General features: G+C 39.3%; 2 protein-coding genes across 3 annotated transcripts; both read left to right on the forward strand.

The window, feature by feature from the left end:
• The first annotated feature begins 496 nt into the window (after positions 1-496).
• On the forward strand, positions 497-4,222 carry LOC113528358 (zona pellucida sperm-binding protein 3-like). Of its 2 annotated transcripts, XM_026916871.3 has the most exons (7): positions 497-907; positions 984-1,102; positions 1,183-1,286; positions 1,356-1,533; positions 1,598-1,715; positions 1,797-1,882; positions 1,957-4,222. In XM_026916871.3, the coding sequence occupies exons 1-7, from the start codon at positions 584-586 to the stop codon at positions 2,045-2,047; spliced, it is 1,020 nt and encodes a 339-aa protein (XP_026772672.1). In that variant the 5' UTR covers positions 497-583; the 3' UTR covers positions 2,048-4,222. The 2 variants fall into 2 exon arrangements, with proteins under 2 accessions (XP_026772672.1, XP_053095431.1); XM_053239456.1 differs by having other exon boundaries at positions 1,797-4,222.
• Positions 4,223-8,169: 3,947 nt separating this feature from the next.
• limd2 (LIM domain containing 2) lies at positions 8,170-27,613 on the forward strand. The gene is made up of 4 exons (XM_026916875.3): positions 8,170-8,396; positions 23,271-23,315; positions 23,449-23,585; positions 23,691-27,613. The coding sequence occupies exons 1-4, from the start codon at positions 8,394-8,396 to the stop codon at positions 23,848-23,850; spliced, it is 345 nt and encodes a 114-aa protein (XP_026772676.1). The 5' UTR covers positions 8,170-8,393; the 3' UTR covers positions 23,851-27,613.
• The last annotated feature ends 231 nt before the right edge of the window (positions 27,614-27,844 follow it).

A 27,844-nucleotide genomic window follows, 5' to 3' on the forward strand; every position in this document is an offset into this window, starting at 1 on the left:
TTGTTCCTGTCCTGATCATTACACTATGGCATTAAAACCCTGAAACATCAATCTAATGATTTTAAATGGGTTTTATTGGATTGTATCACCTCACCATGTTGTACGTGCTGTGCCTGTACCAGGGAGTATAGGTTAACAGGATGTAATAAACTCAATCACCTATCAGAAGAGTCACACTTATTCTAACATATCTGAACTTCGGTTGATTTGGGATGAGCAAATGTAATCTTAAACTTCGAGTAATTAAAGATTGGCCATTGTCATGTCAGCTATTCTAAGTATTAAAGGTGTTTAATATTAACATTAAATACTGTTAAAGGTGCCACTTAACTCCATGTCACTGTCTGAAAATAAATTTCAGTTCTACACTCGGCCAAGCTGATTGGCTTGGTCAAGCCAATTAAGCTTTTGACCCAATCAGATGCCAGGTAGTATAAAATAATAATTGGTGTCATCTGTGAGGCAGCACAAAACAACAGGTTTCGAAGAAAGTCAAGATAATTAAAAGGGGTGCCTGAAGTACAGTTTAAAATGGAATAACCAGCCTACATGTGTATACTTAGGATTGTTAGACTCAACAACAATGGCATTAAAACAAGTTGGTGTTTCTGTGCTGCTGTTTGTTGCCCTTGGACTGGCTGAAGTACAATGGCCAAAACTGTGGAACATTCAAGCTACTGCAAGAGCACCAGCAGTGCAGTTTGATCTTGTTCCTACTCTGAGTGTAACAGCAGAATGCAATGAGACTGCAGTGTATGTGGAAGTGAAGAAAAATCTGTTTGGAAATGGTAAACCCTTCAATATTGCTGCTCTTATGCTGGGAGGCTGTGCTGCTAAAGGGGAGGATGCTGCTTTTCAAGTCCTTATCTATGAATCTGAACTAGATGGCTGCAATAGCAAGTTGACTGTAAGCCTTTCTTTCCTGAAATCCTTGTTTCTGTTTAAACTTTGTGATCACTTGCCTTACTTTTTTTTTTTCTCAGGTGACTGAGGATGAACTGGTCTATGTCTTCACCCTTGTTATTGCTTCAGAGCCTTTAAGTGGTATTCCCATTCTAGAAAATGCTAGTGCTGGGGTTTCAATTGAGTGTCACTATCCAAGGTATGGTGCACCCACACTAAACCTGATTGGGTTTACTTGGACAACTATACTCAATATGGTCTTTTTCAAATGCTTTCTAGATTCCGTGATGCTCCCAGCAGTACTCTGATGCCTGCTTGGATACCACATGATTCTCCCCATGCTGCTGAAGAACCTTTTGTTTTCTCTTTGAGGCTCATGATGGGTTTGTATCATGGTTAAACTGTAGCTTGCTTGTTTGAGTATGAGTTACTAATGAGGTTTCTTCTTGTAGATGACTGGATATCTGAAAGACCATCCAACCAGTACTACCTGGGTGAGCTTATAAATATTGAGGCATCAGTTCTGCCATTCAACCATGTACCCTTGCGTAGTCTTGTGGACAGCTGTGTGGCCACTGCTGTCCCTGACACAAATGCAGTCCCCAGATATTCCTTCATTGAGAACTATGGGTGAGTGAGGTTTTTTGGAACTTTGTAAGCTGAACAGCAAAACCCTAATTGCAAATCCTTCTAGGTGCTTGACTGACTCAAAGATTATGGAGTCCAGTTCCCACTTTATGCCCCAAACTCAGGCAGCTAAGTTAGGGTTTCAGCTGGAGGCTTTCAGGTTTCAGCAAGGGAACAGTAGCTTGGTATGTCGACTGTTCCCAGCCTAGTTTAAACAGTAACTGGTACCTTTAACTGTCAAAACGTAACTTTTACTCCCTTGCCAGGTCTACATTACATGCATCTTGAAGGCAACAGCAGCGTCTGCCCCTCCTGATGCTGAACACAAGGCTTGCTCATTCTCTGGCAACAGGTATGTTGCTTTGACCTTAAAATGGTGCAGTGCTGCTGAGCTGAGACTACTAAAGCATTATGATATCTTCCTAGATGGACTGCTGCATATGGTGCTGACCAGGTGTGCAGCTGTTGCAACAGTCACTGCAGCTTGAGGAACCAACACGTCGTCTTAAGCAAATAGTTGGAACTGTAACTGAACCCCTGCTTAAAATAGTTAACTCCTCACTGAGCAATGGGTACATTCCAAAATCACTTAAATTAGCTGTTATTAAACCACTAGTGAAGAAACCAGACCTTGATCCTAGCGACTTAACTAACTATAGGCCAATTTCAAACCTTCCCTTTCTATCTAAAATACTAGAGAAGGTAGTAGCGCAGCAGCTAATTTCATATCCACAAAGTAATAATATCTATAAACTTTATCAGTCAGGTTTCAGGCCCCACCACAGCACAGAGACAGCATTAGTTAAAGTAGTCAATGACTTGCTATTAGCCTCTGATCGGGGTTGCATTAGTCTATTAATTTTACTTGACCTTAGCGCAGCGTTCGACACTATCGACCATAATATCCTTCTTCACAGACTGGAAAAGGTCGTAGGAATTAAGGGCTCAGCCCTCGACTGGTTTAGATCTTATTTAACCGATCGTTATCAGTTTGTAAATTTAAACGGTGACCACTCAGCACGTTATCGAGTAGAATATGGCGTTCCGCAGGGTTCAGTCTTAGGCCCACTGCTTTTCACGTTATACATGCTCCCTTTAGGTAACATAATCCGTAAACATAATATTAGCTTCCATTGTTATGCTGATGACACACAGTTATACGTCTCAGCTAGGCCAGATGAGAATAGCCAGTTAAAGAATGTTGAGTCATGTGCGATAGACATAAGAGACTGGATGCTAAGCAACTTTCTCCTCCTAAACCCGGAAAAAACAGAGGTTCTGGTACTGGGACCACAAGCCGCTAGAAGTAAGTTTAAAGATCACACTGTTACTTTAGACAGTCTCTCTGTTTCAAGTAGTCTAACAGTAAAAGATCTCGGTGTGATTATAGACTCTAATCTCTCATTTGAGGCGCAAGTAGATAATGTAAGCAGGTTAGCATTTTTCCACCTCAGAAATATCGCTAAGATTAGAAATATACTTTCGCTAAGTGATGCTGAAAAACTATTCCATGCATTTATCACGTCCAGATTAGATTACTGTAATGCTTTACTATCTGGATGTTTGTTTAGATGCATAAATAAGCTTCAGATAGTTCGGAACGCAGCAGTGAGGGTCCTTACTAGGACTAGGAAGTATGAGCATATCACGCCAGTCTTCTCTACATTACACTGGCTCCCAGTAAGATTCCGCATCGATTTTAAAATATTACTCCTAACCTATAAAGCATTAAACGGTCTCGCTCCGCAGTATTTAAGTGATATGTTAGTACTTTACATTCCGCCGCGCCTACTTCGCTCTAAGGACGCAGGCTGTCTATCAGTACCACGCATTGCCAAAACCACGGCAGGGGGCAGAGCTTTCTCTTACCAAGCCCCAAAATTATGGAACAGCCTCCCAGTTAATGTACGTGAAGCAGACACAGTCTCGGTGTTTAAGTCGAGGTTGAAGACTTATTTATTTAACCTAGCATTTAGCAACTACTGTTTTAGACAAAGGAGTAGATCTGGGGGACTCGTGGATGTTGAGTGTTATGGTGATCTGGTGTGTTTGGATGCTGTCTTCCTCACTCTCGTTAGTCACTCAGGTTTGTGACGGCAGAGTGACTGTATGCCTTACATATCAGGGATCTCTCACGTCTGTGTTTCCCCCTGGTTCTCCTTTTAGTTATGCTGTTATAGCTAGTCCTGCCGGAGTCCCCTGCACTCCTCATTAAGTTTTATCTCCACACGGTGACTGTGAGTGTACCTAACCACTTTCCTTCTCTTTCTGCCGAGCTACACTCCTGAGCTGCCGGTGATCCAGACCCCCCTACGCTCTGGACCAGATGAGCATCACTCCTGAGCTGCTGGCAATCCAGACCTCCCCCCCCTTCACTCTGGACCTGTCCACCGGCAATGCTTCACACTGCCACCAAGATGCTTCAGCTGTTTTCTATGGACTACGCAAACGCACACTGTACACACACACGCACACTACAGTGTAAACCCATATGAGGATGGGTTCTCTGAGTCTGGTTCCTCTCAAGGTTTCTTCCTATCACCATCTCAGGGAGTTTTTCCTTGCCATCGTCGCCCTGCTTGCTCATCAGAGACGTCACACACACACACTTCACTTTTGTTTGTGTAAAGCTGCTTTGAGACAATGACCTTTGTAAAAAAGCACTATACAAATAAAAATGAATTGAATTGAATTGAATTGAGGAAGGGACGAGATCAATCAGGAAAAGGTACAGGGAAACATTCATGTAGTGACCCTTATGCTGTGCTCGAGGCAAAGTTGCAACTTGTTATTCACCATCTACAATTGGTAAAAGCCACTGAAAATGCCCCCTCAACTTAATTTCAACTTTAATTTAATCTCAGCTACAAGTTCCTTCCCTGTTTAGAGTGACCTCAACATGGCTGCTCACACTGAGCAGTGTAAAGTACTGCTTCTGTACTTGTAAATTGGTTTATAGCAGTATTGGCTTTAGATCAATTAATATAGAAACAGTACTTGGTTAAATGTGTAGCATTGGCCATACAAATCATGGTCTTGAAAAGGTAATCCCCAGTGTTGGTGTTATTGCTAGTGTTAGCTGGCTACCTTGTTCGTAATGCTGCTTGCTTGTTGCTAACACAACTTGCTATGGCCAGCTGTTGCTGTACTGCAATTTCAGTCCAAAATGTTGCAAGAATGAAGTTCAATATAGTAGAACAGTGCCAGCAGTCATTTAGGCCTGTAACTCTAAAAGCATAGCTTTTTATGAACTATGTTCTGTGTTGGGTTCCATGGAACTGTATGTGTACCCTCTGATATTTCCAGGAGACTCTATGGGTTTTCTTTAATAGCATACAAAAAAAGGCTTTAAACTTTTGTTTGCTCTTCTCTTCTAGGGCACCAGCTGGCAACACGAGTAACCCTTGGGCTGATCATGGTTGAGGAAAATGTTTCACTTGTTTTGAAATAAAATTATTAACTTATTTGTGGTTTTGAATTAAATTGAGCATGCTAGCTATGGCCTTTAATCAAGATCTGTAAACCTGCATCTTTATGTAATATGACTTGGTTAAAATTTTGCATAGCTGGTCAAGCATCTCCAAAACCTGTACCTGCTCTGTGGCTTAGTTTAAGCTGTCATGTGGCTTACAAGCCTAATTTACTAAGGTTTGAGATTATAATTAGATGATGTGGATACTGTAAAATCAGTGTGGTCAACTGAAATTTAGAAAAGAAAGTAACATGTTCAGTTTTCTTAAATTACCAAGATCCTATGTCGATTATGTTACTTGCAAAATTCAAAGTGGCAAGTACAGCATTATCAATGTGTGAAATGCTAAATTTTTTTTTTTTTTTGTATATTGATTTTTACCATTTTCAGGAAGAGATTTTCGAGCTCAGTCACAACTGTTTGAGGTACCATTTGCTAGTTAGCTGACATTATCCACCATTTTAATCACAGTAATGTTAAGTATAAGAAGGTAATATAAAAATACCAGCTGAAAACATGCTGGCAAACAGCAGTAGAGATTTACACTCAACACAGCCTTTGAGGAAAAAGATTGCTGCCCTCCATGATTTTCATCTAGCTCTGACACCTGCTTCTTCTGTCATTGTGTGCATTTAAAATGGTGGCTGGCTAATCTCACCAAGCTACTTAACGTCAGTTGATAAATTAAGAAATAGCGTTAGCTGCCTTAGTTTGTGCCATCACTTCATTCACTCATGTTGGATTGCTAGTTTTAATATCAGTACAACAAGCAACAAGCTTGGACATCAAAATGAGCAACGTAGTGGAAAAACTACAAAGAACGCCCTGCTGATGGCATGTTACAGCAGTTTACAGCAGAACAAGACATGGCTTTGCTTCAAAACTGCCAGGCGCTTCAGGTTTGTGTTGGAAAGTGCGTGAGTTAATGAAGCTCGACTGTCAACACTGTCAAATCACCAAACAAATCACCTCATCAATCACATCCTTTTATTTATCATCACATATCTCCTATAAAATGCATTTATTGTATGGAGAAATATTGGGGAAGATATCACCATCACACCCATATGTGCTTTTTAATCTCATTCCAGATTTATTTCCCTTTGCTGTTATAATATTCTCCACTCTTCTGAGAAGGCTTTCCACCAGATTTTGGAGCGTGGCTGTGGGGATTTGTGATCATTCAGCCACAAGAACATTAGTGAGTTCAGGCACTGATGTTAGGAGAGAAGGCTTGGTGCACAGTCGGTGTTCAGTGGGGTTGAGGTCAGGGCTCTGTGCAGGACACTAGACTTCTTCCACTCCAACCTTCTCAAACCATGTCTTCATGGAGCTCGCTTTGTGCACAGGGGCATTGTCATGCTGAAACAAGTTTGAGTTTCTTAGTTCCAGTGAAGGGAAATCTTAAAGCTACAGCATATAAAGACATTCTATACAATTGTGTGCTTCCAACTTTGTGGCAACAGTTTGGGGGAAGAACCACAGATGGGTGTGATGGTGTCCACAAACTTTTGGTTATATAGTGTATCAAGGTCAACTGAACTTATTCCTGAAAATAATTAGTGTGTACATTTACTTATACTTAAAACATAAGTTTGGCTCAGTCTCCACTCACTAACTTGGGGAAAAAGTGGGGTTAAAAATTGTACCGCATCCAGCCAGTAGAGGGCCACAGAGACATATTGGCTTCACTTTTAAACCGCTGTCAGGACGTCCACCCATGCGCACCTTATTTTCATTGTTTCAATGGACTCGGTCTGTTTGAAGGTTTTTGTCAAAGACTTCTGGTAAGCCATGTCTGGTTATTTCAGCTGACTAGTTTGTATTCATCACAGCATCTATCAACATTGCCATTTAACTTCTCATATTTATCATTAATAGTTATGGATTTGTGGAAAACTGGTACTGTTTTGCAGTAAGCAGTTGCCATTATAACTGGCACAAATGAAATGTTTTCTTAGAGCCAGTGTGTTTTCACCACAAACTGCTCACCAGAGCTGAATGTGGATTTGAGGCACCATAGGATCTCCAGCCACCTCCTAAACATGAAGAAGCTCTTCAGCTTTGGTTAAAAGATTTGAATCAAAATAAACCACTGAAGCTACTGTACGTTTGCTATTTTCACTTTGTTGATAGAAGCTTTACAGACGAGCATCCGTAACCAGAGACGTGTTTGGGCTACGAAGCTCCAGTGAAAACTCTGAGGCTACATCTGTTCATAACAGTAGCTTGCATAGTCAAAAAGCTAAGCTTACAGTTCAGAATTAGCAGCTAACAAAATGCAATAAATCTATTTTCTGTTTATATTTCTACTCGAGTTAAAGTACTAAAATACTTGGAAATGTATGTAGGTATCGAAAGTTAAAGTACTGTGAGTTAATGCCGTTAACGAACTATTTTTTATTAAGGAAACCTGAGTGAGTTAAAGGTTAAGGCACAGGTCTCCTTATCAGTAAAACTGAATAATAATAATAATCGTGGGTTCCTCATAACAAATAGCAGCAATAACCCTCAAGTCGTTTGTTATTTCCGTGAGTGCGAAATTGAACCGGATGTCTCGCACAAAAAGAGGAAATAGGCGCTATTACTTACTTCCACAGTTTGAAAAATAAGTCATTACAGTTTTTGGGCTTAACCGAATTCCTCAGTAACTTTAGCTAGCTAGCTAAACTGGAGCTCTGAAGCAATTGACTCAATACACAAGTGAATAACAAAGTTTTTTTTTCATCGTATGATGCATATTTCTTGTATAGTGTATCATACAATTTGAATTCAAAACTGCTTTTTCAGAATAGAGCTTTTATTGCCAAGTGTGCTCACACACACAAGGAATTTGACTTAGTATGAAGCTTCCAATAAGACAGAGAGACATATAATGATAATAATGACAAATTATAATAATATGAGAAAAAAAAATTATATATATATATATATATATATATATATATGGTTATACTGAAACATGTATTTATGCTGAAAAAGGGCATTTCAGATGAGGTTTTCCTTCAATGGGTTTTAACTTGCATACAAAAAAAAGGCGCCTTTTTGAAAGTGGGCGTGGCGCACGGAGTGGGCGGGGTTTAAACAACCCAACCAATGGCAGTGAACATCCTTGTGAATAATAAAGAGCTGGAGGAAAGAAACTCCCATCCACGCTTGAAAAGGGTTCAGGAGGAGGAAGCAGTGGGGGGAAATCTGAGCACCTAAAGAGCTTCAGCAGCAACAACAACAACATCAACATCATCATCATCATCGCTGCTTCAGCTTTAGTCCACATTATAGGAACAGGCAAACGGGGAACAATTACAAAATCAGGTTTACCGACTGCACCGAGAGCTCCTGTTGCATCTTTTTTTGTTTTTAAGTGCAACAGCGATAAGGATATCCACAGATGGTGAGTGCCATACAATCCGTTTCTCGTTTTGATTCAACGGCAGGCGGCGAATCTGTGAAAGGAAGGGGGAAGGAGGGGCCGTATCCCAAACGGCGTCTTCCTCCCTTCACTAGTGCACTCGATAGAATGGCGTGCGCGCGCTACCTAGTGCACTCCGTTTCTGTGTCATCGCGGTTTGGACTTCAGCCAGCGTGTATTCTGGGTTTCTTTCCCATTGTGATGAGGTGCTTTGCTGTCTGCAGGCGTTATGCTAACCACAGCTAGTTTGCTCAGTACATGTTTATTTATTATTTATTACATTTATTTATATTTATGATCAGGTTGACGAAGGAAATAAGACATTTATTAGCTCTACGGTGCAATTTTGGACTGTTTGAACAACCTTCTCATTTCCAAAGATTTCATTTCAGTACTGTACTAAAAAAAAAAAAAGAAAGAAAAGAAAAACAACCAATAATAATAACAGATAAGTAAATGCGGTATCTTAGCAACGCAAGAAAATGTAGACGCTACATCCGGTTTCAGCTTCACTGTAAAAGTTGTGTTTAGATGATCAGATTATTTTCGGGTTCATTTTAATAAGCTACCTGACTTGTTGTTTTTCATCTCCCAGTGTTAATCAATTAAATATTTTTCAGCCAGTGCAACAAAATCCATGGAAATCAATGACTCTTTTCATTTCACTCTTTCATGCATAAATTATTTAGAAGCATATCCAGCATCTTTAGATATTTATTTAATGGCTTAAAACTGCACAACATGTTAATTTTGACTTTCTCTAAATGCCACTTAAAATTAACTGAATTGTCCATGTGTAGGGGAAAAAAAGGATAAACATGTCATTCACAATCAGTTAAATAAATAAATACATAAGTGTTTTTGTAAACAAAAATGATAATTAATACAAGATATCAATCTTGAGATATAGATTGTAAACAAAACATGAAATTATAAAAATATATAAAATTAAATTTATTCATGGCATTGAGTCTGGCAAAAAAAAAAAAATTTTATAAATGTATGTATAAAGTTAGTAAAGATATACTCTAGACATGCTACTTTGATAGCGACAGAATTTGGCATAATGATTTATGTTATGTAACTGATGCTCTCAAGAAACTTGGAGGTGATTTACATCTTATATTTTCCTAAAATAATAAAAAAAAGCCTTAAATTGACTGTCCATAAGTGTGAACACGATGCATGAAAGCTTTAAGCAAGACTAATCTCCGGTTTCTTTGCAGTCTGTATGAATTAATTGCATTTTTTTGGGATCATATTGATTTATTAACAGCAAACCAGCAAATTAGATACTATGCACACTATATTTTTCATGCAGAATTTTAGCTTGGATGACGAACAATAAGACACTGAGCAACCATAACCATAAATATGAAAATAAAAAAAAAGTTTCTTAATGTTGATGCTAGCATTAATGAAAAATAATTTGAATGTCTCATGAGTAACACCAGTGAAAATGGGGGGAAAAAAAGTGTAACAAGAACGTGATCTGAAACTTTATCATCTCTTTTCTTGATCATGTCTCATTTGAGACGTTTGTAATCTGCTAAAAGATAAAAAAGGAGATGTTAATGTTTAAAGTAAGATCTAAATGGGTGTTTCTGAGCTTTCTATAGCTTTCCCTTACTGTTAGGGACACCAGTATTCTGCAGGGTGTCTCAAAAGTCTCCATACATGGGGAGTGTGTTTGCCAGCACCACATCGGTTGTTTCTTTGTCAGTGGATGTTTGTGGACGTTCACTTCTTGGTCAGTCCGCAACACTTCCAGTCTTTTTGAATTTGTTAATAAGTTTGTCAGCAGTGTGGTGTGTGATGTGCTTGCCATGTTTCCTGTTCAAGTCCATCGCAACCTTACGACAGCTTCCTGATCCAGCCATGAGAATGATTTCAGTGCGTTCTTCTTTTGTCAAAGGCGTTCTTAAAGGCTATCTGAAAAAAAATATATATAATATAAGCTAACTATGAAAAATTTTAGAAGACGTTTTGCTGAAAAGTGTTAATTTCCCCATGTATGGAGGCTTTTGGGACACCTTGTAGTATAGCCAGGAAAAAAAAAGACAAAAAATAGTTTAAGAGCCATTGGTGACTTGGCAATCCCAGGATTTGATGTCACGTCCTTTTCAGGATAGATGTAATCTCTAAACTGCAGCCACAGCACCACCATAGTTTATCGCAGAGCCTTCATTTAGTTAGCTACCTAGATACGCTTGGTAAGAGGAAATCATATTTAACAAACGGTGCCAAATTGGAGAGGTACACGTAATATCGTACTAATACAGTAAGCCTTGATAAAGGATTGTGAATATATATCAGCACGTGCCTAATCCAGTTGCGTCTGTGTATATCTAAGTAGCAAGTCTAATTAATTAAACAAAGTTGCAGCTCGAATCGGAAAGAAATTCACTTCCTGCATTCGATTCAGAGTCGAATTCAGAGTCGATTCAGAGTCGAATCGCTTTCTTGCTCCAGAGTTCTCTTGCTCTCGGCTCAGTTCTTTTGGTCCCCAATCGAGCGTGATTGAGATAAGCAAGCAAGGAGATAAACACAACAGGGTTCAATTAAAACAGACTAAACGCCACACGTGTGAACGTGCCATTAGTAATTTGATCTCAGGTGACCACAGATGAAATGAAAACACCTGCAGATGGTGAGTATGTAAATCTAATCCCGTCCAGATAGCTGTGTTTAAAGAGGGTTTCCTACGAGTCCAGGACATGCTGAGGGTTGTAAAAAGTGGACTCCCTTCTTGCTCTAATGAGTGTGTAGAGAGAGGAAGCAGATCAGAGTGGAGTTTATTACGGCCTGCAGCGTCGGTGGGATGCTTGAGACGGCGCAGAGATCTTTGCAGCTTTTCCTTCGTGCTACTCAATAAATCTTCCGCTCTTTGTGGGTTAAACCCGATGGATGCTATTCATCCAAGGGGCTTTATCTTAAAGCCTACACGTCATGTCGATTTGACTCACTAGATGATTCGGAGCAGATTCCTTCAGCCTGCTGTCTGCTCAAATTAGGCCAACTGTCCTCTTTGATTTAAACCTGGATGGGACTGTCTTATGTTCGATTTAATGTCCTCTCAAATCTGTCTGACCGACTTTGGGGTCTCTGGATCAAAAAAACATCCATCCAGGCATTTTGAAACCTTAAAAACAAATAGGGAAGACATTTGACTCCGTTTAGAGAGCTGTGTTTTGTTGTAAGTGGGAGGCTGAGGACGATTTGGTGCATAAATGGCTGGAAAGTGAGGCTCCACGAAGAGGATTCACAGACAGCTTTACTAAATGTTTGTATGCAGGGAAATATTTCATCTTTCCCTTTTTTCAAGATAAAAATCCAAGCATCTTGCATGCCCAAATAAGTACTGAGTTATATACACAGTATAGTGTACTATAAGTTAATGATTTGGGTGAAAAAATATTGCCGGTCATTTGCTTAACATGTATATAGTTCATATACCATTGAATCCTTAGGTCTTTGCATATGCTTAAAATACTGGATGGTTTGTTCTGAAGCATTCAGCATGTGTCTGATTTGCATACCTATGCACATGTTCGGTGTGTATGCCTAGGTATTGTGCATCATCACTTGTATAATAGAGCATCTGAATCTATAGCCTTCTCTCTTTTGGCTATTCTTGGAGCTCCGTACTAATGAAATTATGCCAGCTAGGACTCTGGGGCAACCGGTGCAGTCTGATAATGGCATCAATTTTTTTCCCTTCTGTTGAAAATCCCCTTATATGGATGGAGAGTGAAAGATGACGCTCACACTACATACTTAAATAGAAAGTTCCACTGAATCACCAGGCTGAACCCTGTGGATTTGTTTATCTGGACTTGTCAGAAAGCCGAGATCTTGAAGGAAAATGGCACACAGAAGGGCGCGTTTACATTTTTAGCCTGTACTCTGAACTCTTTCTAAAATGTTGCTTTTCATTGCAGTGCAACATGAAAATTGGGATAAAATCAAGGATTATTTTCATTCGAATGCATAACAATATCCAATTTTTCACTTAAGTGCTTGAGACGTGTTTAGTGACTAATGTTTGATAATGTAATTATTGCAACGTTGGACATTTATCTCTAATTTAACATTCTTTGCGAAACTATTCCTTGCATTATGGATTACTCAAATTCTGCAACAAGGTCCCTGGAGGACTAGTGGTTAGGCCACAGCGCTCTCACCACTGTGGCTCGGGTTCGATTCCCGGCCAGGGAACTAACCCCAGCCACTGGAGTTGCGTGCGACAGTGCGCTCTCAGTACCGGTCCCAAGCACGGATAAAATTGGGAAGGGTTGCCTCAGGAAGGGCATCCGGTGTAAAAACTGTGCCAAATCAAATATGCGGACCAATGATCTGCTGTGGCAACCACTAATGGGAGCAGCTGAAAGAAGAAGAAGAAGAAGAACAACAACAACTCAAATTTTGTATTTGAACTGTGCGTCTCTATAGTACTCGATCAACAACTGCATTAAAGTCAAGCTAATAACTGCACTTTGAATATTCTGGCTGAAAAAAGTATTCAAGTACTAAGAGCTATTCTAATCATACGTAAGGAATAAAACACTCGATAGTGTGTGGCTGTAGGAAAATAATCAACGACGCAGAGCATAATCAACGATAATAAAAATAATCAACGAGTTACTGCACGTCCTGAAATGTTTTATTCTTCTTACACCGCATCAATTAGCCAAAGATTAGAAATTTTTTACATATTAAAGAATAACGGATCATACCTTTTTTTTTTTTTTTTTTTTTAAAAGATCAGTTTGTAGTTACGTTTAATGTTGTGAAACATCCACCGCATTAGTTCCTGTTATCACTTAGCAGCCATAAACCGTTGTTCTCTCAACACCCTCTTTCTCTCTCTCTCTCTCTCTCTCTCTCTCTCCATCTTGAAGTTCAGAAGACGAAAAAACGCAGCTTATCGTATAACTGCGAAACCTCATAACTCAAATTCCTGAAGATTTTCTCTGGGGTGGAAAACTTAAAGGAACAGCTTAACCCCAAAGCGCTGGCACTGACTTAAGTCTTCTTTCATAAAAGTTATAAAGATAAACGTTACTCCTTCCAGAAAACTTTACTGTATCAACACTTGTATGTTTTTCTTAGTTTTTTTTAAAAATCTGCCTAATTCCCTGTGAATTAGTTGTTGCTATTAGTAGTAGAAGTAGTGCATTAATATAAATAATATAAACCTGTGATTTACAGTCAGAGCTGCTATTGTAGAAAATTAATCAAGAGCCTCTGACCAATCAGAAGCGAGAATGTAACAGCACTAAAGATTGATGATTAGCCTCGAAACTTGTTATCAATCTGGTCTAAGCCCATACGGATCGTTTGGCCTAAGGGGAAAAGGGTACAGCAGATTTGTTATGGAAATCAGTTTGAACTTGAAGAAGTTTGTTAACATTTTGTTCATTTGCCGGAACATTTATGCACTCAGGACATTCTGTGTCCATCTGCAAGCCCGTCATCTCATCCAGAAATATTAATAGTAACAATTCGAGTGCTGAAAATATAAACCAGTTCCAGGATGAGGGTGAATGTGAACAGTTATCTAACACTGCAATATTTCCGAGGTTGGGGATTCAAAATGAACTCTCTCTAAATAACGCATGGGCTGTTCAATTATAGTTTATTGTACAAGTTATGCTTTAAAACGTTGCCAGGCCCTGAGGCAGCCGTTCTTGCAGCCATTCGGAATATAAATGAATGTGTTACATTCCATAGAAAGGCATCAGACCAGATGAAACTTGTTGCCTTGGGTCTGCGTGCATTGCAAGTAGCCTGATTGTGTAATCCTTTTTTTTTTTTTTTTTTTTTTTGCGATAAAATCAGAAGCGTGGATGTTGCTGCAAGCGGTGTTTCTGCGTACGGGCTGACTCGAGTTTCATCACTGCGTTTCAACATGTCCGAATTCCGGGGCTGGCTGTCCTTCGTTTTAGATCTGTTTTTCTCCTTAGGCTGGACTTGCGTGCTCATCAGGAACACCTCAGCACTTGCTCAATCCATAGCTCTGGCCTATACGTTGCTGACTTGAGGTTCAGGTGGTAGAATCCAGCATAGCCTACAGGCCGAAAGCACCCAACAGCCGTCGTAGGCATGTGAAATTCTGCACTGTTCAAATTCCTGTGGTTGCACACAAGTTCTGTCGACAACTGAAAGTCGATTCTCATGCAAACTCTTCTACATTTCTTAACCTAAAGTACGTTAAGTGTAGTTGCGTATTTGGGTGTGTCTGACGGATTTAGTGTGATGTCCTGTCTGATGAAAGTGTTCATTGTATATGATTTAAAATGAATTACATTGAACTGGATGAGAATTGTTCAGAGAGAATTCATACTTCAAAAAACAAAAACGAAACCATCTCTTGCGATACTGTGAAGCGTTATGTTTAAAGATAGCTACACACCAAATGAAAACTTTCTGTGAAAATCAGTAAAGAGTATTTTTTTTTCTTTCTCTGGTCGTCTGGTTGTTACTTGTCTGCAGACAAACCAAATCTGTGAAATATTGTCCAGGCTACTTAATTGTCCATGCCGTGTGTTAGAGCATTGATATAAGCTATTTACACTAGGCTGAAACTCTTGATTACTTTCGGAATGGATTTGAGACATTTTTCGAGTTTATTTCACTGACTATTTATGCCATAAAATCTTGTGTTCTGTTCACTGACACTTCACAAGTCATGCATGTGAACAGAGAACACACGTTTTCTTAAAACAAGCTGTCTTTCCAGACCTCGTGTTTTGCATGATTTATCCAAAAAAAATGGAAAAATAAATTTATTTTCTCATTAAAAAAAAAGATATCACACAGCACAGCAACATTATACACGAAGGATAAATACACAGTAACGTCCTATAGCTTATTTCTATTTCTCATTTCCAAAACAAAAAGAAAAAAAAATTATGGTATGGCATTCAAAATAGAAAGATGGAATCGGAAATCTCTAGTGTAGGTTGTTGTGTTGGTGCATGATGCATTTTTTTCTGCTTTTGGCCCTCGCACAGATCTCGTTTTCCAAGAATCTTTTTTTTTTTTTTTTTTTTAAAGCTCATTACACCCTGGATCTGTGCCCTGCTTTCGCAGTGCTGGAACTGTTAACGCCTCAAACAAGCTTTTAATTAGAAATGTTCTGAAATGCCACATATGATTGAGAGCTTGAGCAGTCACTGGAACGCCATATTGCAGGTCAGCGTTTTTTATTTCAGCTTTAATTTGGTGGGTCTGAGGGAACAGCACAAAAGGTGTGAAAGTCCTCGAGACATTTCACATTTTTAGTTAAAGCCCCAGATCTCACTTCTGCCCTGGACCAAAAAAGATGCAGGCCAGAGTCATGCAGACGGTCCCCAGGGTGTGGAGGACAAAATGGCTGCCATTACAGCCTCATTCCTGCTCTTTCTCTTTCTGTTACTGGATGTGTAATCAAAAGAAGGTAACTAGGTGTGCAGTTACAGGAAACTAATAAATGACGTGGTGGTGTGATGCGCTCCGAAACAAAAGAGTTACTGTTACCACCACAACATTGATTATTTTTCTATAACAGATTATATATTATAGCAACATGCTGGAAATTACATTTTTATTTATTAAATAATGAGACATTCTTTAAAATTAATTTATGGTTATATGTAAAGTTGTAAAACGTGGGACTTGTGCTATAGCAGTAAGACACAATCAGACGAACAAACCGCGAAGTCTTTCCCATGGTAGAAAACTGTACCTCTTTCTGTTACAAAGCACTGACACTGGAAACTCCTTCCATGAATGTTAAGTAAATGTCTCCTTACAGAAAACCTCAAACCTTTTTTTTTTTTTTTTTTTTTAATCTTTTTACTGTTAGACTTGGATTACACGGAGTGTCCACTAAGTCCTTGTGTATGTTGTTACCATGGAAACGGTGATGTTTTAGAAGAAGTGCATTAATATGAACCTTGCAGCTGGAATTTCTGTCTGAGCTGCTGTTATAGAAAATGTATCATCACTTTAACACAACTATAAAGTTGAATAACCTGCATGCTTTTGTGGTAGGATTGTTTTTGACAGCGATAAAGATAGTCTAACACACTGGATCTGCTGTATGGGGTGTATGAGATCGGGGAAAACATGCAAGCGGAAACTAAAATTCATCGTACACAGAGATGTACGGCCAAAAATTTTGAATGCATGTTTCATTATGAAAATACAGAGAGATGTTCTGCGAGGGTCAGTCATTTTTAAAATTGAACCAAGCTCCATTTGTCAAAAACTGGTATAATCAAATGGTCTTAAGTTAAATATGACTGCTTGACAGGATTGTTGATATCAGGGCATGAAGAGCCACAAATTTGACTCTAGAGCTACTGATCACCGGAAAACGAAAATGATGTGGCTGGTCAAACTGAGTCGCATGTCCAGATATCCAATTTGAATAAGGTTTAAAACCACATTCAAATGTGGTTTGACTTGGATTTAGGAAAAAGTCTGATTGTGTGTATTTTTTGTGCTGTTTATGCAGAAGTTTGTTCCTCTGCAAATAGCTCATATCTGAGAATCAGATTTGTGCTGCTTTTGGTGTGTTTGTGGCTTCAAAGGAAGCTGAACTAAAGCTACATTCACATAAGCAAGATTTGTAATACAAATCAACCCAGCCTGCTTGTCATTTGCATACAGGGGCAGATTTGATATTGACTCGTTTGGCCAGTTTTCTTAAGCTGGTTTCGGTCTGTGTTGTTCAGTCGTTCCACACCTGACCAGAATTTGATCAAAATTGTGTCTCAGCAGCATTATTTTCTCAGACTTGGGATTTTGATTGCTTCCCCTGATCCGTCAGAGCTTCAAGGCCTCGTATCAGTTTTCTGAGGAAATTGTACTTGTGTGAAGAGTGGGAACTGGTTGGTTTGCAAGTGTCAGCACTGAGAAACTTGCTGACGTTACTTGTCTGGTCCCTATGTTGGTTTCTCTCTTTTGCTTAGCATTTGAAGCTCAGACTAACTACAGGTCACACCAGAGCAGCTTCACTACCTTAAACACCCCCCATGCTGGTGGACTAGCTGGTGCTCCCTTTGGGAGAGGGAGTGACCCTATTGCCCCTGTTGCTCACTCCGGGTAACTCCTTCACCTTTCTTCCATTATCCTCTCACTGGCTTTATAGAGACCCTTGGGGGGGGCAGATGATTGGGTTTGTACGGCTAATGGATTAGGGGATCGTGCCCAGCCTTGAAAATCGATAGTGGGAGGAGATAAAGAGAGATGGTAAGGTGAAGAAAACATGCATGCAAATCTCTCAAATCCTGCAGGCTGCCATCCAAGTACTAACCAGCCCTGATCTAGCTTTGTGTCCGAGATCAGACAAGATCGGCCAAGTGCTTTTATGGCACCTGGTATTCCCAGGCAGTCTGTGTTGATGGAGACGGACTGGGAGGAGGGTTAAAACAAAGACCAGCTATGCACATGCAGAAAGAACTTGATCTTTTGCAACCCAGTTAACCTTGATCCAACACCTTGAGCCTATGAGTCATACTAAAGTTTGACGTCACATTTGGAATTAGGAAAAAAGAAAAACTAAACACATCCGAAGCACACACAGGCATGTGAACAGCTCCATACCACCTGCTTTGTCTCTCTCTCTCTCTCTCTCTCTCTCTCTCATCGAATTAGAGAGCAAGGCACCTCATACGGGCTCGGCACTCCGCTATCCAAGATGATGTCATCTCTCCGTGGCAGCTAGTCTGGGTTTTAAATGTCTCAGCTCTGATGAGGACATGCCGGGAAAGTGAGCGAATATGAGAAGCGAGACGCCTAGTTTGGTGTTGCACCTGATTGAATCCAAACAGTTCTTAAAATAGCAGGGCTTAAAACACAAAGCAAGAACCCTGCAAAGACATCGCTAATTCCACTGCATCAGTGCTTAAAGGGACAGTGAAGCTTGCTTCTTTTCATTTGTACTAGAGCTACAAAGCTAATGTAGTTAACAAGCAGTGGATGCATAATACAGCCTTCAGTTTAGCATCATGACTTGCTGTGGGGTTCAGTGTGCCAAATAGATTTGCCGATGTGGTTTCTGACAGTTTTGCCTATAAGGGCTACACTGTTCCACTTTATTCACTGTGATCTGTTAGCATAGATGTTATGCACACACATGAAGGGCAGCGAATCTGCAGAATAAAAAGGGGAGAGACCACGTCTGCAAGATCTGAGTGAATTTTAAAATGCCTGCTTGCAGTGAGAAGTAAAAAAATGTCCTAAACAGAAGTTTAATATTAAGTACTTAATATCAAATCCTCAATTATTAAGCATATAACAACTAAATGTGTGAAATAAATGAATGAAATAAGAGAGTCATGGCTGTAAGTGCCGTCTCACTCGAAACTCGCCAGTGACTCATTACACATTGAGCACATTTAACAAAAGCAATTTTCACCCACAAGTGATTTAATCTGAGATTATAATTTGACCAGATTTGTAATGTTTAAAGAATCATGACACCTAAAGAATCGTGACTCCTAAAGAATCATGATTCCTAAAGGCTTATTATGTTTTGGGATTTGTTATTTCTACTGAATTCGTGAAGCCTAAAGAATTCTGATTTATAAAGAACTACTAAACTACTAAAGAATTGTGATCCTTAAAGAATCCTGATGCCTAAAGTATCTCGATTCCTAACGATTCACGATTCATAATGATTTGTAATGCCTAACGAATTGTGACGCCTAAAGAATCATGATTTCTAACAAATCGTGATGCCTAAAGAATTGTGGCGCCTAAAGAATCCTGATTTCTGCATTTGCAGATCAAAATGGTGTTGGCTGATGGACCTGGGATAAAGGGAACATTGTGTACATTTAATTTTTGGCTGAGCTGTTCCTTTAAGGACCAGTTGCAGCTCTTGCCCTAACCAGATACCTTAAATATTTCTGGTATTTTGACATATTCATTGTGAAGCAATGAGTTAGAGGAACTGTTAATCTGTTGCATCAATCTGCTGTATAAGGTTTTAGGGCAGCAGTGTATACATTAGGCTTTCTGTTATGTGACTGCTCATTTTGGGGTCTCCAGGGATGACAGATGGGGCTCCGCTGTCATAAAGCACACTGCAGGAAGAGTGATGCGTCATCATGACTTCCTGAAACTGCCTCCATGGTTGAGCGGTATCACTAGCTCGTGTGTGTGTGTGTGTGTGTGTGTGTGTTTGGTCACATTATGTACAAATAAGGCAAAAAAGCGACAGATGGCACCAGACAAAATAAAGCCCTCCTCAAATGCTGAGTGGCTGAGTGCTCGTCTCCCTCATCTCTCTTCCTCATAATGCTGTTTCGTGTTTACTCAAATGCTTACTACCGCTCCTTTGTTGTTTTCAAAAGGTTTTGCCATGGTAAAAATCTTCTGCTGAGTTTCCTGTCTCGTTTTATTGCAGTAAACTGATGCTATAAAACAGTTCGAATGCTCGGCATGCTCTTTAAGAGCCTTTAAAACTTTTTTTTTCCCCTTTACCTCTCTGTGAATTGTTTAGGAAGGAGGTACTTAGATCTTCAGCGAATGGCCAGATTAGAGAAAATTTAAAAGGGAATAGAATAAGCATTGATTTGTGCACACTAAGTGATTGCAGGTGTAGTTGGTGGATGCTGTAAGGGTGATTTGGAAAGAACAATGGCATAAAAGAAAGCGGAAAGAGGAAAAAAAATGTATTTAAATTAGGGGTTTTTTGCACGTGATATGTAAGGAATATAACAGAACAGGATGTGCTGCTATAGGAAAATAATCAACAACTGGGCATTATGATTTGTGCAAATTAATTTGCCTGAAGGTCCTGTCTTAAGCTATGGATGCTCTTTCTTTCCAGGTCATTTGGAGGAAAAATTTTAACTAAGTAAGAAATAAATCTCAGCAGAGGAAAATAAAAATAATAAATACTGTTAGTACACCAAAGTTGATTATTTTCCAATAACAGCATGTCCCAGAGTGTTTTATTCCTCTTATACCACAGTAAGTAGTTACATTTAATGTTGTAGAACATCTGTGAGACAAGTTACTTCCTGTTATCACTTGCCTCTGTTTCTTTTTTTCTCTCTTTAGAAGTTAACAAGAAAAAAGCTGCAGGTTTCATGTTACTGAGTAACTGGAAAGCACAAACTTCTCTGTCCTGAAGACTTTAACACGGCGGAAAACCTAGTTACAGCCTTACCTCTGACTGTTACAAAGCGCTGACACTGGAGACTCCTTCCATAAATGATAAATAAACATAAGAGAACAGAAAACTTCACCATATCAATGATGATATGAACAATATTTTAAATAACAGCACATTTTTAATCCATTTATTATTAGGCTTGGATTATATGGAGCGTCCATTATACAAGTCCATGTGAATGAGCTGTTACTATAGAAACAATAATATTTTAGAAGAAGCACGTTAATATAAACCTATGATTTGTTGCCAGCACTATTGTCAAAGCTGCTGTTATTGAAAATGAATCAACATCTTCTGACTAGTCGCAACCATGTTGTGGTTCATTGAGTTCTTAAATCAGTTTCAGCAAGTCGCTTTTGGGTAAGAGACCCCATGTGAACAGCAGCTTCTCACTGTCAGGAAGGAGCAGGAAGTGGGTTGAAACACGTCAAGCAGTAGCACACACACATCCAGCATCTGAATGTGGAGGTATTGGGTGTGTTTGAGTCAGTGTGAGAAACGAGTGCATGCAACACTCGCATGAGAAGTGGAATATCAGCTCACACATTTCCCTTCAAAACAAGGAAGTGGTTTATCTGAGAAAGTCTGTGGCAGTTTACAAAGTAAATGCAATAATGACAGATATTATTTTTTAAAATGTAGTTGCTCAACAATGAGGTATTTTTATTTAGTTTTGCCTTGTAGCTAATGCTAATGTGGCTAATAATTAATAGAAGTGTATGCCCACAAGTTAACAGTAAAAACTTTCCTCAAATGACAAAAATCATTTGTCAGTAAAGTGTCAGAATAGGTTTATAGTTAAAAGTTAATCAAGTGACTCCAGGTGGATTGACACTTTAATTAGCTAATACTTTACTTACTAACTACGTTATTTAGCTACTTTTCTTACTGTCTACTTAACTTAGCTACTATTTTACTTACTACTTTATTTAGCTACTACTTTACTTATTAACTACTTTACTTACTAACTAATTTATTTAACTACTACTTTTCTTACTAACTACTTTACTTAGCTACTATTTTACTTACTACCTACTTTACTTAGCTGCTGCTTTACCTAGCTATTACTTTATTTAACTACTACTTTATTTAACTACTTCTTTACCCTAGCTATTTCTTTACCCTAGCTACTACTTTACTTAGCTACTCTTTTGCTTTGTTACTACATTACTTGGCTACTACTTTACTTAGTTACTACTTTACTTAGCTATTAAATTACATGACTATTACTTTACTTTACACTACTTTACTTTGTTACTACATTACTTGGCTACTACTTTACTTAGCTATTAAATTACATGACTATTACTTTACTTTACACTACTTTACTTTGTTACTACATTACTTGGTTACTATTTTACTTAGCTGTTACTTTATTTAGCTACTTACTACTTTACTTTAACTACTTCATTTCAACTTGGTGTGTGTCAAGTTTGGTGATTTTGGGCCTTATTAACTAAGAGAGAGGAAAAAAGAGAGGCTGGTGAGGGAACGGCTCACGGTAAGTTGATATACCTTGTGATTGTGTGAATAGTATCCATTTTCCACATGAGGACTGTATGCTCGTTCCTCCTCTCTCTCTTTAACACAGGGTTAATAGGTCTGTGTGCATCCAGTGTAAACAGAACTCTTGTGCTTAGGAAAATGAGGCCTGGGTGTGGTGGAGTGTTTTGGTGTATGTTTGTGGGTTGTGTTTGTTCTTTTCTACCACCAAAACTCCCTGTCATATAACACTCTGTATCCTGGAGTACCACTGACCTGCACATGTTGCTAAGCAAACACCAAACAGCACAGTGTGACCAGAGACCAGAACTGAGAAACAAGGCACTAAGACATGAGCGTGTGTGTGAGGTGTTATTATGTGTTATAATACAGCTGTGCATTTTCTCATTCAGCAGCTGTGGGTTAAAAGTAGAGCTGTCAGAACTAATTTCACTAAATTCAATACTATTCTAATTTTCAGAATAGTTTCCTATTTAGTGATTTTTTTTTTTTAAAGATTCTGGTCTACATTCAGTTGTTCTAGACATGACTGGCCAAAGGTTTGGGAAAGTGTGTGTATGTGTGAGTGTGAGTTTGTATTTGTGTCCCTGTATCTCTCTATATTTGCGTGTCCTTGTGTGTGTCCCTGTCCTTGTGTGTGTGTGTCCCTGTGTCCCTGTGTGTGTGTGTGTCTGTCTGTCTGTCTGTCTGCATTTGTGTATGTGTCCCTGTATGTATTTATGTCTGTCAGTATATCTGTGTGTGTGTGTGTGTGTGTGTGTGTGTGTGTGTGTGTGTGTGTGTGTGTGGAGAGAGGAAAACAAACCTCTGTCAATCTGTAGTGTGTGTAGATCCAAGATGGAGGCATCTGGAGGTAAAAAGACAATACAGTAGAGAGCATTCGCTGTCTTTATCTAATTACTATACGGCATGCATGTGTGTGTGTGTGTGTGTGTGTGTGTGTGTGTGTGTGTGTGTGTGTATACACACTGTAAAATGGTGCTCATACGTACATGGAGATGAGCAGAGTGGAAGAATGAAAGTGTAACATGAGCAGGTCTGTGTGTGCACAGCTCAGTGCAGTATGGCCCCTGAGTAATCGGACTGCGATTATGGGATGGCATTGTTTTGTATTTTGTTGCTGGGGCAACCAGATAATTGACATCTTACATTAATTCTCCATTTTTGTTTGTTTCCAGGACAACCTAAGCCCCTCAGACGAGAAACCTGTCCAGCGCTCCAAGGTGTGTGTGTGTTTCTTCTTACCACCATATTTATGCTGTATCTCCCGTTCTTATCTGTCCCTCTATATCTACTTCACTTCTGTCTGTCTTCTGCACTATAATGTGTGTGTGTGTGTGTGTGTGTGTGTTTCAGTCTTTGAGCTTTAAGACGCAGAGAGAGACCTGCTCGTCCTGCGATAAGACTGTGTATCCGATGGAGAGACTGGTGGCCAACAATCTGATCTTCCATACAACATGCTTCTGCTGCAAGCACTGCAACACCAAGCTCAGGTTAGACCTAAATCTTGATTAAAAAAAGAATGCAATATTGTGTGTGTGTGCTCTGACCTCTCTCCCTCTCTCTTTCTCTCTCTCCCTCTTTCTTTCTGTGTGCAGTCTGGGCACGTATGCGGCACTGCAAGGCGAGTTTTACTGCAAACCGCACTTCCAGCAGCTGTTCAAAAGTAAAGGGAACTACGACGAGGGCTTCGGACGCAAGCAGCACAAAGAGCTTTGGGCCTCCAAAGATGCTGAGAGCATCACCAAATCACCGTGACAACCTCCCCATCCTCCTCTTCTACTGATCTCCAGCGCTTTCTCGCCCCTCACCTACTGAATCTGATTCGCTGTCTAAAACCTGCCTGCCCTGCCACACACTCACACACATCAGTACACACTCTCACATGCACAAACCACAAACACGATGCGGCAGGCATCTCACATCTCTTCTAGAGCAGTTTTAAAACTTCTGCCCTTTAGCTTTTAGTAAATGATTTTAATTTTTTATTATTATTATTTTTTTTTTTCATCCACAGTAATTAACTTGTGACCAAATCCCCACATCGAAAAGGGGAGATTTTTGTGTTTTATTTTCTTTTTCATTTAAAAAATAATTATCTTGCATCGTTTTATCATTCTTTTGTCAGGTACACATGCTGGCACGTGAAAGATCCTTTAACTGAACCACTTACACGAATACTAAGTTTCAGGATGTACACTCAGGTAGCGATTCTGGTGTGTGTGATCCTTTCCTTCTGTCTTTGACGAGCATTATGTCGATTTTGTTTTTGTAGGAGAAAGTTAGGCGTCCACATTGCCTTTTTTTTTTTTTTTTTTTTTTATATCAGCAGGGTATTATATCTGTGAAAGTACAGGGTATGCGGTACTGTATGCATCTCTGCTGAACATGGCTCAAAACGTTCACACACTCGTTTTCGTTGTCATATGCGCACATATTAAATAGAGAGAAACTATATTTACTCTTACAGAAAAATATAAAACCTAGTGTGTAAATCTAGTTTCTTGTCTTTTTTTTCTGGTTTGTTACAATAGAAGTCTTTAAAGGGTGCTTTCACACCTATTAGTCTGTTTTACGAAGTCTGAATCAATTCCAGTGAAATTGGTATTTTTGTTTTGTTTGCTGTTTGGTTTAGTTTAGTGCAAGAAAAGACTTTGAGTGTTGTGTAGGGCTAAAACCCGAAATCGTAAAACTCATTCATTCATTGGACAGAACAATATGTAGATGATTATATAAAAAACTATTTTATCCAGTGTTTATTTTCTTTCTTTGTCAGTCAGTCCAAATCTCTGGAACAGAACAGAGTGCTGTGATTTGGCTCACTTTGTGCCTCGTGGCTCAGTTTAACAGCTCACATCTACAAAAAAACTTCAGCAACCAGAAACGCACGGCATGTTTAATTACCTCGGTCGATACCGAGTCAAGTCACTTTCTCTCTGCAATTGAACCAGCAGACTGAGCGTGATGACTGTTTTCACCTGCCTAAAAAAAGCCGCATTGAGAGGGAGAACACACCAGGGTTCCATTCAAACAGACTAAACTGAAGCAGATGTGAAAGCACCCTTAGGGACCTCTGTGTGGTTCACTTATTTCACTATAGCACTTGCTAATTCCTGCTCAGACATTTTAAAACCCAGGTTTCACTTGTGTTGTATTTACACAGCCAGGTTTCCTTACCTTATGACCGAATTCCCAAAACATAAAAAAACTTGTTACTGAGCTTGTACTGTTTTTACTGCTTTTAGAGTTTCTGGTTTTAGTTCTCCTATATTTTACTTAATAGGCATCTAACAATCCAGCATTTGAAAGTTTTAATTTTAATGGTAATCTCTGCTCCAGTTTCCGCAGTCACTGATCGGTACATGACTTTACTTCAATACACGATGAATGTACTGTAGTTTGCTTAAGTGGACCAAAGCCACTGCGCAGCGAGGGTTGTGTTATAGTTGCAGTGAATTTGGTCTTGTGCGAAACGGCGTTGCAGCGTGTCGCACCATTACCTTCCCCCCTCCGCCACTTCCTGTCGTCACATTGTTCTGTCTGCTTCCTGTGAGCTGCTTTGTGGCTTTGACTCGAGTCTTCTCTAGCATGAGCCATTGACTGCTCACCGTCGCTCAGGAATGTGCACGGGTCATAACAATCAGACTGTTTCATCCATCGTTCTCATCTCCATACTGTAACAAGAGCCACGTCAGCTCAGCCTTCCTTGGTGTGCTCAGGAGGCTGTATCCTATGATCTCTGTGTATATAACCTCGCAAACTCCTGTAATGTCATTTAGTCAGTTAAAATACCACCTTGTTTCACGAATGTGGCTGAAATGGAGAGGCTTATTTTTCTGAGGCTCAAATTATTTCCAGTGTTTGTGTTGTGATTAAATTCACTGTCTGCAGTCCAGAGACTGGTACATTACAGGTGTTTACCAGTTAAACATTTAACCTTGCTATGTAAGTTTAGGTCTGCCAGCCCGAGGCACCTTTCCAACATAATACAATCACCAATAGCCACGTTAAAGGGAGTTTACAACATCTCCCACTACTATCTCGAGGTCAGGGTCTTGGCATTTGGAGGGAATTACTATCTTGTGTTCAGGGTTTTGGTGTATGGAGAGTTTGCAATATCTCCCAGTACTATCTTGTGTTCAGGGCCCAGTCATTTAGAGTGAATTTAGAACACCTCCCAGTATGATCTCATGTTCAGGGCCTTAACATTTGGAGGAAATTTACAGTATCTCCTAGTACTATCTTGTGTTCAGGGCCTTGACGTTTAGAGACAGTTTACATCTCCTAGTACTATCTTGTGTTCAGGGTCTTGGTGATTGGGGTAATTTGCAACATCTCCCAGTACTATCTTTTCTTCAGGGCTTTGTCATGTAGAGGGAATTTGCAATATCTCTCAGAACTAGCTCATGTTTATGGCCCTGATGTTTAAAGGGAATTTACGTCTCCCAATACAGGGCCCTGGCATAATAGTAGCAATGGCAGAAAGCCCCATCTGGTGGTGGGAGAGGACATGGCAAATCAGCTATAAGAACGAGTGAGTAGCTTTTCTATTTCAGTTTCTATCTGAATGTTTTGTCTGATCATCAGCTTTGATGTTTTGTAGTCAATCCTGTCATTATATTGCCCAGTTTTTAATTGTTTTTCTTGGAAAGTACCTACAAAGCCATTGAGAGGTTGAGCAAATGCCTCTTGCCACTGGAATTCCACAAAAACCCCTTTCTTGTCGCACATGTTTAAGATTACTGTGAAACTGAAGGCGCTGTGAGTTGTAAAATGTATCAAAAGCTCTTGCCATGAGGCAAAACAATATTTTCTTAAGTGTTAAAATAAGATAATAAAACCTGTATCAATTTCAAATCTTTACCCAAAGCTTCCTCCTTCGAGTGTTTAGATTTCTATCTGTGTTTTTGACCCTAATGTTTATTTCATATGTAGAGTTCCTATTTTCACAGGGCTATAAGGTACAAAACCACACAATATCAAAGTGTCTGTTTTACCTCTTTCTATTTTCAGTGACTATGGGAAATGGGGAGAAAGGGTACAAAATGTTGTCTTTTGCCTGATCGTAGTTGTGTCTGTGGATGTTACTTTAGATGTATGCCTTATTTAAAGTAGTACTAAAAACATTTTAAATGTAGATGATGGTCAGCATGTGTTGTGCGAGTGGAGATGTGTGTGAATACAAAATGGAGTATTCTGTGTCTTAACTTCATATGGGTGGACTGAACATGGTGGCCTTAAAATGGCAGGAAGTTAAGTTTTTGGTTTTGATTTTTTCCCCCTTTGCATCTGTTATTCCCAAAGTGTCTGTTCAGGTCTTGATTCCTTCACCTGCTTAACAGCACACACGTGAACTCCTCAGAACCTTTTTTCTTTAAAAAGCATTTTAAAATGCCATTATAAACTGTGAGGTCTTACTTTTCCCCCTTTCTCCATTGTGCTGTGCTCCCTTTCTTCCTCTTTTTTTAATTTCTCATTTTTGTACATGCTTTTGAAGAAAATAAAAAGATGCTGGTGTTGATTTATGGTTTGTGTGTGATTATTATTATTATTATTATTATTATTATTATTATTCAGAATTATTTAAGACCCCTGTGAATTTCTTATCATATGGTATTCCATATACCTGTACCCTTGGGTTATTTGCCTGAGAGTCAAGTTAACAAATACCTTTACATTTATTTATTCAGCAGACATGTTTATCTAAAATGATTTAAAAGTGGGGTGAGGGATGAGGGGTGAGAGTCCAGTC

This window comes from Pangasianodon hypophthalmus, chromosome 13 (assembly GCF_027358585.1).
Source record: "Pangasianodon hypophthalmus isolate fPanHyp1 chromosome 13, fPanHyp1.pri, whole genome shotgun sequence".
NCBI classification, from domain to species: Eukaryota; Metazoa; Chordata; class Actinopteri; order Siluriformes; family Pangasiidae; genus Pangasianodon; species Pangasianodon hypophthalmus.